At 41.9% G+C, this 12,464-nt stretch overlaps 2 protein-coding genes, 2 long non-coding RNA genes and 1 other non-coding gene across 7 annotated transcripts; 2 read left to right on the forward strand and 3 right to left on the reverse strand.

Moving 5' to 3' along the window:
• Window positions 1–627: 627 nt before the first annotated feature.
• LOC115175691 (60S ribosomal protein L15) lies at window positions 628–3,588 on the reverse strand. Of its 2 annotated transcripts, none has more exons than XM_029735135.1 (4): window positions 3,543–3,588; window positions 2,625–2,806; window positions 2,043–2,179; window positions 628–986 (listed from the first exon to the last, which is right to left on the reverse strand). In XM_029735135.1, exons 2-4 carry the CDS (start codon window positions 2,794–2,796, stop codon window positions 681–683), a joined length of 615 nt encoding a protein of 204 aa, XP_029590995.1. In that variant the 5' UTR covers window positions 2,797–2,806; window positions 3,543–3,588; the 3' UTR covers window positions 628–680. The 2 variants fall into 2 exon arrangements, with proteins under 2 accessions (XP_029590995.1, XP_029590996.1); XM_029735136.1 differs by lacking the exon at window positions 3,543–3,588 and adding an exon at window positions 2,996–3,019.
• LOC115176332 (small nucleolar SNORD12/SNORD106) lies at window positions 1,474–1,563 on the reverse strand. Its single transcript, XR_003872227.1, has one exon. It is a non-coding gene; the product is annotated as a small nucleolar SNORD12/SNORD106 (small nucleolar RNA).
• Window positions 3,589–3,970: 382 nt separating the features above from the next.
• LOC115175692 (NF-kappa-B inhibitor-interacting Ras-like protein 1) lies at window positions 3,971–7,963 on the forward strand. Its single transcript, XM_029735137.1, has 4 exons — window positions 3,971–4,116; window positions 4,283–4,393; window positions 7,022–7,263; window positions 7,543–7,963. Exons 2-4 carry the CDS (start codon window positions 4,300–4,302, stop codon window positions 7,783–7,785), a joined length of 579 nt encoding a protein of 192 aa, XP_029590997.1. The 5' UTR covers window positions 3,971–4,116; window positions 4,283–4,299; the 3' UTR covers window positions 7,786–7,963.
• Window positions 7,964–8,097: 134 nt separating this feature from the next.
• Window positions 8,098–12,140, reverse strand: LOC115175693 (uncharacterized). Of its 2 annotated transcripts, none has more exons than XR_003872082.1 (6): window positions 11,741–12,140; window positions 10,014–10,202; window positions 9,483–9,707; window positions 9,134–9,431; window positions 8,217–8,616; window positions 8,098–8,165 (listed from the first exon to the last, which is right to left on the reverse strand). It is a non-coding gene; the product is annotated as an uncharacterized LOC115175693 (long non-coding RNA). The 2 variants fall into 2 exon arrangements; XR_003872083.1 differs by having other exon boundaries at window positions 8,105–8,165; window positions 8,268–8,616.
• On the forward strand, window positions 11,188–12,336 carry LOC115175694 (uncharacterized). The gene is made up of 2 exons (XR_003872084.1): window positions 11,188–11,242; window positions 11,432–12,336. It is a non-coding gene; the product is annotated as an uncharacterized LOC115175694 (long non-coding RNA).
• Window positions 12,337–12,464: the final 128 nt, after the last annotated feature.

The following is a 12,464-nucleotide window of genomic DNA, read 5'->3' on the forward strand; positions in this document are numbered from 1 at the left end:
TTAGCCGATACATTGTCAATTGAGTGACAAATATATTTTATTCAATGAGAAGACAACTATACTTTTTCATCTTTGAAAATACATTTTCCCTTCTGACCTGGGATGCCTCCAGATGCTGTCCCACTTCTTTAACCTCTAGGTCAGGAATCTTCAACGGTTCCTGGAATGCTACCCTTCTGTAGGTTCACTCCAACCCGTTATCACCAACAGCTCATCAACCAGCTAATTATTAGTCAGGTGTGCTAGATTCAGTGTTAAAGAGAATCTATAGAACCGTAGCGATCCAGCAACATGAGTGTTCTGCTCTAGTACTCACAGGGTCACTTACTATTATCCCTAAAAACACATTAAACCCATCCTGGGGATAACCCAGATAATGACAAAAACCCATGCGTGCACTGTAGACGCGGGTTCAAATCTGTTCCACTCAGTCATATTGGTCAACAGTTCTAACAGGGTGCCTTTCCATGACTCATATTTCACAAGTTTGTGAAAACGCTAGTATGTCAACTTTGCTTATCGTCGTTACTAACCACTATATGTATCACTTCCTTGCCCAAGACATCAAATAGCAGCTCTTACACCCAAAATGAATAGCCCTTACAAATACAACACATTAGACCAACAATTTGTCACCATAAAAAGGCATGTGTTTATTTCTTTAAATGTACAGACACCCTCTAGCGGTAGCGGTGCAGCTGCAGGGTATTGCGTCTCTTCCAGGCTGCCCGGCGGGAACCACCCATGGTCAGGTGGAACTTGTGGCCCTTGCCCAGGCCGCGGCTCTTCTTGCCCGCGGACGTCAGGCCACGCATCTCCCTGTGCTTGTGCACAGGCCTGGTGATCCATTGGGTGTCGGGGTTGCGTCTGATAGCCTTGTGGAAGATGTCGACCAGGATCACCTCGAAGAACTTGTAGGTGGAGTCCTCTCCTACCCAGTAGGAGGCCAGCACCCTCAGGCCTCCACAGTGACGGCCAGCACGCTCCTGTTGGGGAGACCGAAGACCAAACAGGTCAGACAAGTCACATCCAGAAACATAGGTATAAACGTAAATCACTGATATGCAGAGATGTTACACAACCACAATAAAAGCAGGTCAAACCACTCAACATTTCACAACGGATGGAACATTATACCAGGGGCTGGTCTAATGATGGCACTGCCGACCCCAGACTGCCCACACCCCCCTGCGGCAGGGTTGTTATCCCCACTTACAGCACCTTCAACTCTGTCTACCTCATCCACACTATATACCATCTGTTGAGCAATTCTAGCTGTATGCTTCAATCTAACCTGCACGGGAAAGATCTGAAATGATGAAATCAGTGGCCAATGTCACATTTAATTTGAGAGTGAGGCATATACAAGATAAAGTAATCACAAAATCCAATGTGACAAGAATACTAATCACTTAGTTTTCAATACAGTTTTAAATACAACCAAGATACTTTTGGGAATGATGCATTATTTTCTCTGTGGTTTCAGACAAATTGGCTTATTTCAGACAGGTTTCACCATAGTCGATAAGATGGGGAAAAAAGTTGAGCATCATTAACCACATTGAGAGAATGCATTATTGGTGTTGAAGAAAGGGGTACCATTTGGAATGTGAGCCTTGTTTCAGAAAAGAAACAAAGCAACAAAAAAATTGCGAATTCCAACATGCCTATCAGAGGGCAATGGGGCAAATATGAAATGACTTGTACTTATCCTATGAACTAATATCTGCACAAGTGCCTAGAAGCAGAGGGAATGGTAGATTTGGAATTGAGCATAAATTTCCCAAATGAAAACAGATCAGTGACATCCTTATGCAGTTCTTAGTAACTTCTCCCCGAAGTGTGCAATCATTCACTACCCTCATGGATTTAAAATAAATACTGACCAAAGTAAAATTGTATATTTTTTTTTTACTGGAGCCCAAGTTTACGCCAATCCTATGCTTTTCAAGTCCTAGAACAAAATGAGCAAGTACAACATTGGGGAGAGGGATGAGAATCAGACCACAACCTGGGAGATGCACCTGTACAGGACCTCTTACCTCAGCAGTGGACTGGAGGCTGCGGGCGAACTTGATCTGGTTGACACCATGGTGGACGGGCTTGCCGTAGGTGGCACCCTTGGGCACGGGGCGCTTGCGGCCTCCACGGCGAACGCGGACACGGTAGATGACGTAGCCTGTTATATGGAGAGAAGTCAGGAAGAGATCAATTATGTAAATAACAGCCTGGCATAAGAGATCAGCAACATGTCAAAGAATAAAATACGATATAAAATGGCACAACCACTTGGTCCACCTTTAATGTGAATAAACACTTAAACGGATAAGTGACTCACAGGTATTAATGAAAGCACAAACAAGCGATCAGAATACCATTACTGCCTAATCACATCAATAGGGCTACAACATTTTACATATTTAACTTATCACACCATTGCATCTGACAACATCTTATGCCCTGCCTCAGACATGTGGCAAACTTTTAAGGTTTAAGGGTGACATGAGAAACGATCAACTATGAAGCACAAGCATGCAACAGATAACCATTACAGCAAAGTTACATGAGTCTAACATTACACACGATTGTCTACATTCTACAATTTGAATGGAACAGACACCCACCTTGTTTGCACTTGTACCCTAGTCTGCGGGCCTTATCGGGTCTGGTGGGTCTAGGCGCACGGTGGAGACCAGAGAGCTGACGGTACTGCCAGCAACGGACGCGCAGGAGGAAGCGCATCACGTCGGACTGCTTCTTGCGCCATAGCTCCTGCATATATTTGTATGCTCCCATGTTAGACTAACTGTGAGAAAAGGAAAAGAGAAATATGTAACCAATTACCACCATTCAATGTTGCGATTTAGCAGTTAGTTGGAGGGAAATAAGGCACCGACAAGTAACATTTGGTAGCTAGCTAATCTTCATTAAAAGCCATGATTTGGCCAAGTTGGCTAGCCAGCCATACAGCACGTTTAGTTTGTTTACAACCTACCTTGAACTATTCAACTCGTGAATTACATCTTCGGGATACATTTCATTTAGCGGGTATTAAATTGGAGTCTACGGGGAAGTGCTTTTGGGCTAATTTCTGTTTAATTCCAGACCCGCTGGAAATCTGTCTTCTGGAAGCAGGCGGCTCGCAGTAGGCCCCGATGCTTACAGTCCTACACACTGGATAGGTAGCAAGTTAGGCGGCTAACACTCCATAGTAGGTAACCACTTACCACAACAAAAAACACCAAATAGTCACAAGAAAAACCTCTAACGCACCAAATAAACACTGAATGTCAATGGCTATCAACTTTCTAACCTCGCTCCGTGGCAGTACATTGCAGACAGATAGGAGAACCGTGCTCTATTTCGGGTACACAATGCAATATTCAAATTTTCATCAATTCAAATGCAGAAATTGAGGTACTGTGTTATTAACGACGAACCCCTTCAACTAAATCCACAACTATACAACCTGATGGCAATGATTTAATTCTGATTTTTGATGGATTGTACATTCTGAAATACGACCAAAAAAACTCGCTTACATGATGGCGTACCAGCCGGAAAGAAAGAGAAAACGTACCCAGCATGCTCTATGAAAACGTCAGTGACACAGTTCAGGTCAGACACGCCTGGGTATTGTAGTTTATTCCAAAATTTTTCATATTTTTCATATACATTTCACCTAACTTCATAACCTGGGGTTTTGATGGTTTTTAAATTTTAGAATTGAAAATCCCCACCAGATTGAAAGAAAAGTAGCTACTTTTGTACACTGCGTTGAAATTTGGTCCACTACACTTTTATCAATTTTACCATTATCATTGGCAGCTGGTAATATACGTTTTTCTTTTACATTTATTTATGCATATTACAAATAACATGTATATATTTTATTTACACAGTGCATTTTTTCTCAAAGTTTGACCCCCACCCCTTGCCTCTGCACAAGCGCAGAGAATCATTGGAATTTCCTTGTTGTCAAAAGACAGAATGAATGCTGTGATTTTAGCTAACGTTAGCTAGCTAAATCACTTCAAAGTTACCTAGATACCCAGTTTATTGCAATAATAATTGTAATCTCTCCATTTGTCCAACTCTGTCAGCTTTTAAACCAAGGTACTTGTTTTATTGCATCAAGCTAACGTTAGCTAGGTAACTTTGGATGCGATGTTTACGAAGATGCTTCCATAGATAGAACAATGAGCAAATATTTGATGCTTCAGCTAGTTGACTAGCCAGCTCATCTTCTAGCTATTTTACATGTCATTTTCTGCTATTGCAGGTTTTTGCATTATCGAAATGGGGAAAGGTTGCAAAGTTGTGGTGTGTGGTTTGGCATCTGTAGGAAAAACAGCCATCCTTGAACAGCTGTTGTATGGCAATCACGCTGTTGGTAAGTTGATGACTGTAAACATGAACTTGCCTGTGCTTGTAGTGTTCAAAAGGAATTAGCATTGTATTGGAAAATGTAGCCTGTAATGTCCAGTTATTTGGAGCAAAACAGCGTTATACTTTTCTTTCACTGTGCAACTTTAGCAGATTAAATCTGTGACTAAGTATATGCATGGCTTCATATGAAGGTGAATTGAAGACCATGATCTGGGGTGATGCAGAGAATTGATAAAGACCATCCAGCATGGTGTGGGCTTGTTGTGGCCTTAGAGCCAATGAAGAGCCAATTTATGCTTGACCTGAAAATGTGGTCAGAGGCGCCTTATGGATGGTGTGACCCAATGAGCTACATACTGCATTGCTGTGCGCGTCTCAAATTTTGTAACAACGCAGAGGGCTCCACATAACTCCGCATTGACATGATTGGTTGATGGTAGGGGAGGGAGGGAGGTCCTGTTTAAACACAAACTCACTTCCTTGACAACTTCCTTCACAACACCTCTGTACTGCTTAGCGAAGCCAAGAAGTATGAATGCCCTGAATTCTGCAGAGGCTGTATCACTGTAAATGCTGCACGGCCAATGCAGACGTCGGATTGCTGTTCATTGACTACAGCTCAGGCTTCAACACCACACTACCCTCCAAGGTCATCATTAAGCTCTGGGACCTGGGTCTGAACCCTGCCCTGTGCAACTGGGTCTTGGACATCCTGACGGGCCACCCCTAGGTGGTGAAGGTAGGCAACAACACCTCCACTACGCTGATCTTCAACACAAGGGTGCATGCTCAGCCCCCTCCTATACTCCCTGTTCACCCATGACTACGTGGCCACGCATGCCTCCAACTCAATCATCAAGTTTGCAGACGACACAACAGTAGTAGGCCTGATTACCAACAATGATGAGACAGCCTACAGGGAGGAGGTGAGGGCCCTGTCGGAGTGGTGCAAGGAAAATATTCTCTCCCTCAACGTCAACAAAACGAAGGTGCTGATCGTGGACTTCAGGAGACAGCAGAGGGAGCACACCCCCATCCACATCAAGAAGGTGAAAAGCTTCAAGTTCCTCGGCGTACACATCACTGACAATCTGAAATGGTCCAATCATACAGATAGTGTGATGAAGAAGGCGCAACAGCGTCTCTTCAACCTCAGGAGGCTGAAGAAATTTGGCTTGGCCCCTAAGACCCTCACAAAATTTTACAGATGCACTATTGATAGCATTCTGTCGGGCTGTATCACCGCCTGGTACGGCAACTGCACCGCCTGCAACCTCAGGGCTCTCTAGAGGGTGGTGCGGTCTGCCCAACAGATCACCGGGGGCACACTGCCTGCCCTCCAGGACACCTACAGTACCCAATGTCACAGGAAGGACAAAAAGATCAAGGACATCAACCACCTGAGCCACGGCCTGTTCACCCAGCTATCATTCAGGAGGCGAGGTCAGTACAGGTGCATCAAAGCTGGAAGTGAGAGACTGAAAAACAGCTTATATCTCAAGGCCATCAGGCTGTTAAATAGCCATCACTATCCGGCCTCCACCCAGTACCCTGCCTTGAACTTAGTCACTGTCACTAGCCGGCTACCACCTGGTTACTCAACTCTGCACCTTAGAGGCTGCTGCCCTATAGACATGGAATCACTACTCACTTTAATAATGGAACACTGGCCTCCCGAGTGGCGCAGCGGTCTAAGGCATCACTAGAGACCCGGGTTCGATCCCAGGCTGTGTCACAATCACAGGGCAGTGCACAATTGGCCCAGCATCGTCCGGGTTAGGGGAGGGTTTGCCTGGGGGGCTTTACTTGGCTCATCACTCTCTAGTGACTCCTTGTGGTGGGCCGGGCGCCTGCAGGCTGACAACGGTTGTCAGTTGAACAGTGTTTCCTCCGACACATTGGTGCGGCTGGCTTCGGGGTTAAGCGCGGGGGGTTGGCGGGTCATGTTTCGGAGGATGCATGACTCGACCTTTGCCTCTCCCGAGCCAGTTGGGGAGTTGCAGTGATGAGACAAGATCGTAATTGTATATGACGAAATTGGGGGGCAAAATACCCAAAAAATACAAAAAAGAATAATGATGGAACACTGGTCACTTTAATAATGTTTACATAATTTTTACTCATTTCATATGTATATACTGTATTCTAGTCAATGCCATCCTATTCAACTATTGGTCTATATGTACTATTCTATCCGATGTATTCTACAGATAGAATATTTAGTATATCTATATTCTACATAATGTCTATACATTCCGTCATATATACATATATATATACACACACAAACACTCCGACATTGCTCACCCTAATATTTATATATTTCTTAATTCCATTGTTTTACTTTTAGATTTGTGTGTATTGTTGTGAATTATTAGATATTACTGCACTGTTGGAGCTAGGAACACAAGTACTACACCCGCAATAACAACTACTAAATATGTGTATGCGACCAATACAATTGTATTTGGATTGGCCATGCAGCGCCTTTTAAGAGTTGAATAACCCTACTATAGAATATAAATACTGTATTTAACCGAGAGTTGAATGAGCACTGCCTACCTACACTACCTACTAGACTGTTGTGTTGAACACAACCATTGAATGATCCATTGTCTCCTGTCGGTTGCAGGTTCAGAGTCCACTGAGACCCAGGAGGATGTGTATGTGGCATCGGTGGAAACAGATCGTGGTGTAAAGGAACAGTTACGTCTCTATGACACCAGGGGGCTCCACGACGGCCTGGACCTTCCCAAGCACTACTACTCTGTGGCAGACGGCTTTGTGCTGGTCTACAGTGTGGACAGCCTGGAGTCCTTTAAGAAGGTGGACGTCCTCAAGAAGGAAATAGACAAGTCCAGAGACAAGAAAGAGGTACTGGGATTGTGAATGATTGAAACTCTCCCTAAGGGTTGATAAGTGTGTGTGGTTTTAACATTTTAGTCAAATGAGCCAGGTTTCATTTATTGTTTTGGTCACAAACATCTAATCAATCAATCAAATGTATTCATAAAGCCCTATGAATACGCGTAGACCCCAAACGGCAAGCAGAAGCACATTGTCCAGAAAAACCCCCAACTATAAACCAAAACACAAATCAGAACCTCACACTATTGTTGTTGAGTTTAGTTGGAGTGTCCCCTCTTCCTCCAGGTGATGGTGATCGTGCTAGGGAACAAGACAGACCTGCGTGAGCGTCGTCAGGTGGAGCAGGAGGCAGCGCAGCAGTGGGCGCGGGGGGAGAAGGTCAAGCTATGGGAGGTCAGCGTCACTGAGAGGAACTCTCTCATCGAACCCTTCACCATGCTCACCAGCCGCCTCACACAGCCTCAGAGCAAGTCTGCCTTCCCTCTTCCAGGACGCAAGAGCAAGGGCACGGCGTCCAACGACATATGAACTGAACTCAACCTCAAGAGCACCTAAGTTCCAAGTACTTCAGGGGGGAGATGTTACAGAGTAGGATTGATGGAGCCAACTTCAATTCATATTCTGACTTCATATCACCATGACTCTACATTCCATAGACAACCAACAACCCACATTAAATGAGTTTTTTTTTTTATTGACTAGCAAATGAAGAGATGTATCTTAATGTTTATCATTAAGCTGGCTAAATGAGTGAGCCTGCTTTGTGGTGTCATACACCCCTCTGGTTTCAGTGTGTCCCATCCTATGGGATGGCTATAGTAGCCGCTGTACAACAAGGTCTAGGCCCATCTAATGCGCCTTTAGAGTGAGGCATATTACCTAGTGTATGGCATATTACTAGATGCTACCTAGTGTATGGCCTACTACCATCTAGTGTATGGCATATTACTAGATACTACCTAGTGTATGGCCTACTACCATCTAGTGTATGGCATATTACTAGATACTACCTAGTGTATGGCCTACTACCATCTAGTGTATGGCATATTACTAGATACTACCTAGTGTATGGCCTACTACCATCTAGTGTACGGCACATTACTAGATACTACCTAGTGTATGGCCTACTACCATCTAGTGTACGGCATATTACTAGATACTACCTAGTGTATGGCCTACTACCATCTAGTGTATGGCATATTACTAGATACTACCTAGTGTATGGCATATTACTAGATACTACCTAGTGTAAGGCATATTACTAGATACTACCTAGTGTATGGCATATTACTAGATACTACCTAGTGTAAGGCATATTACTAGATACTACCTAGTGTAAGGCATATTACTAGATACTACCTAGTGTATGGCCTACTACCATCTAGTGTATGGCATATTACTAGATACTACCTAGTGTATGGCCTACTACCATCTAGTGTATGGCATATTACTAGATACTACCTAGTGTATGGCCTACTACCATCTAGTGTATGGCATATTACTAGATACTACCTAGTGTATGGCCTACTACCATCTAGTGTATGGCATATTACTAGATACTACCTAGTGTATGGCCTACTACCATCTAGTGTACGGCATATTACTAGATACTACCTAGTGTATGGCCTACTACCATCTAGTGTACGGCATATTACTAGATACTACCTAGGGTATGGCATATTACTAGATACTACCTAGTGTATGGCCTACTACCATCTAGTGTACGGCATATTACTAGATACTACCTAGTGTATGGCCTACTACCATCTAGTGTATGGCATATTACTAGATACTACCTAGTGTATGGCATATTACTAGATACTACCTAGTGTAAGGCATATTACCATCTAGTGTAAGGCATATTACTAGATACTACCTAGTGTATGGCATATTACTAGATACTACCTAGTGTACGGCATATTACTAGATACTACCTAGTGTAAGGCATATTACTAGATACTACCTAGTGTATGGCCTACTACCATCTAGTGTACGGCATATTACTAGATACTACCTAGTGTATGGCCTACTACCATCTAGTGTATGGCATATTACTAGATACTACCTAGTGTAAGGCATATTACTAGATACTACCTAGTGTAAGGCATATTACTAGATACTACCTAGTGTATGGCCTACTACCATCTAGTGTACGGCATATTACTAGATACTACCTAGTGTATGGCCTACTACCATCTAGTGTATGGTATATTACTAGATACTACCTAGTGTATGGCATATTACTAGATACTACCTAGTGTATGGCCTACTACCATCTAGTGTATGGCATATTACTAGATACTACCTAGTGTATGGCATATTACTAGATACTACCTAGTGTAAGGCATATTACTAGATACTACCTAGTGTAAGGCATATTACTAGATACTACCTAGTGTAAGGCATATTACTAGATACTACCTAGTGTAAGGCATATTACTAGATACTACCTAGTGTATGGCCTACTACCATCTAGTGTATGGCATATTACTAGATACCACCTAGTGTATGGCCTACTACCATCGAGTGTATGGCATATTACTAGATACTACCTAGTGTATGGCCTACTACCATCTAGAGTATGGCATATTACTGGATACTACCTAGTGTATGGCCTACTACCATCTTGTGTATGGCATATTACTAGATACTACCTAGTGTATGGCCTACTACCATCTAGTGTACGGCATATTACTAGATACTACCTAGTGTATGGCCTACTACCATCTAGTGTACGGCATATTACTAGATACTACCTAGTGTATGGCATATTACTAGATACTACCTAGTGTATGGCCTACTACCATCTAGTGTACGGCATATTACTAGATACTACCTAGTGTATGGCCTACTACCATCTAGTGTATGGCATATTACTAGATACTACCTAGTGTACGGCATATTACTAGATACTACCTAGTGTAAGGCATATTACTAGATACTACCTAGTGTATGGCCTACTACCATCTAGTGTACGGCATATTACTAGATACTACCTAGTGTATGGCCTACTACCATCTAGTGTATGGCATATTACTAGATGCTACCTAGTGTAAGGCATATTACTAGATACTACCTAGTGTATGGCATATTACTAGATACTACCTAGTGTAAGGCATATTACTAGATACTACCTAGTGTATGGCATATTACTAGATACTACCTAGTGTATGGCATATTACTAGATACTACCTAGTGTAAGGCATATTACTAGATACTACCTAGTGTAAGGCATATTACTAGATACTACCTAGTGTATGGCATATTACTAGATACTACCTAGTGTATGGCATATTACTAGATACTACCTAGTGTATGGCATATTACTAGATACTACCTAGTGTAAGGCATATTACTAGATACTACCTAGTGTAAGGCATATTACTAGATACTACCTAGTGTATGGCATATTACTAGATACTACCTAGTGTAAGGCATATTACTAGATACTACCTAGTGTAAGGCATATTACTAGATACTACCTAGTGTATGGCATATTACTAGATACTACCTAGTGTAAGGCATATTACTAGATACTACCTAGTGTAAGGCATATTACTAGATACTACCTAGTGTAAGGCATATTACTAGATACTACCTAGTGTAAGGCATATTACTAGATACTACCTAGTGTATGGCATATTACTAGATACTACCTAGTGTAAGGCATATTACTAGATACTACCTAGTGTAAGGCATATTACTAGATACTACCTAGTGTAAGGCATATTACTAGATACTACCTAGTGTATGGCATATTACTAGATACTACCTAGTGTAAGGCATATTACTAGATACTACCTAGTGTATGGCATATTACTAGATACTACCTAGTGTAAGGCATATTACTAGATACTACCTAGTGTAAGGCATATTACTAGATACTACCTAGTGTATGGCATATTACTAGATACTACCTAGTGTATGGCATATTACTAGATACTACCTAGTGTAAGGCATATTACTAGATACTACCTAGTGTATGGTATATTACTAGATACTACCTAGTGTAAGGCATATTACTAGATACTACCTAGTGTAAGGCATATTACTAGATACTACCTAGTGTATGGCCTACTACCATCTAGTGTACGGCATATTACTAGATACTACCTAGTGTATGGCCTACTACCATCTAGTGTACGGCATATTACTAGATACTACCTAGTGTAAGGCATATTACTAGATACTACCTAGTGTACGGCATATTACTAGATACTACCTAGTGTAAGGCATATTACTAGATACTACCTAGTGTATGGCATATTACTAGATACTACCTAGTGTACGGCATATTACTAGATACTACCTAGTGTAAGGCATATTACTAGATACTTCCTAGTGTACGGCATATTACTAGATACTACCTAGTGTAAGGCATATTACTAGATACTACCTAGTGTATGGCATATTACTAGATACTACGTAGTGTAAGGCATATTACTAGATACTACCTAGTGTAAGGCATATTACTAGATACTACCTAGTGTATGGCATATTACTAGATACTACCTAGTGTAAGGCATATTACTAGATACTACCTAGTGTATGGCATATTACTAGATACTACCTAGTGTAAGGCATATTACTAGATACTACCTAGTGTATGGCCCGGTAGCAATAAAAAATAATGGTACGACCTTGATCAGGTATGTTGCTCATGTCTGATTATTAAATGTCTGTCTATCATCAGTTTCACCCTAAATGGTTGTTCTTGTGTATTTGTTAAAAATACAAAACCTGTGTAGTTTATTAGCTTTGTACATGTTTTATTTACCTAATTTGTCACTTTACTAAACTTAATTCCTAGCGGGTAGGAATGGGATGAAATGTGGCTTCTGTCATGCTTCCAAATAATATCCTCTCTCCTGAAGTGTACACTCGTTCACTACTACAAACGTAAAAGCATTGGATTGGTGGAGGCATGGGCCAGGAGTTTCCACCATATATCTTAAACAGTCATTTTCTTTCAATTCAGTGAATTGAACACTGAGGATGGAGAGATAATTGGAACATTGCCCGTGTCCGTCATGTCTTGTGTGAGACCTAGCTAAATAAATGTAATATTTTATGCTGCTAGTTAGTTGGTTTTGTTTGTTGCTGTCCATCTGCCTCCTGACATATGCACATGTATTTCAGTTTGAACGCCATTGAACAATGACTATGTCAGCAACACACCTACACATTATGTGCTGTATACGCTAAAT

Source organism: Salmo trutta, chromosome 36, assembly GCF_901001165.1.
Source record: "Salmo trutta chromosome 36, fSalTru1.1, whole genome shotgun sequence".
In the NCBI taxonomy this organism is placed as follows: Eukaryota; Metazoa; Chordata; class Actinopteri; order Salmoniformes; family Salmonidae; genus Salmo; species Salmo trutta.

Bases quoted from the DNA above. Each gene is read 5' to 3' on its own strand.
- LOC115175691 (XM_029735135.1), bottom strand. From the start codon at position 2,796: ATGGGAGCATACAAATATATGCAGGAGCTATGGCGCAAGAAGCAGTCC. The intron at 2,180-2,624 runs GTGGGTGTCTGT...TCCATATAACAG, and splicing joins AGGGTACAAGTGCAAACAAG to GCTACGTCATCTACCGTGTC. The intron at 987-2,042 runs GTAAGAGGTCCT...TCTCCCCAACAG, and splicing joins GCCTCCAGTCCACTGCTGAG to GAGCGTGCTGGCCGTCACTG.
- LOC115175692 (XM_029735137.1), top strand. From the start codon at position 4,300: ATGGGGAAAGGTTGCAAAGTTGTGGTGTGTGGTTTGGCATCTGTAGGA. The intron at 4,394-7,021 runs GTAAGTTGATGA...TGTCGGTTGCAG, and splicing joins GTATGGCAATCACGCTGTTG to GTTCAGAGTCCACTGAGACC. The intron at 7,264-7,542 runs GTACTGGGATTG...CTCTTCCTCCAG, and splicing joins AGTCCAGAGACAAGAAAGAG to GTGATGGTGATCGTGCTAGG.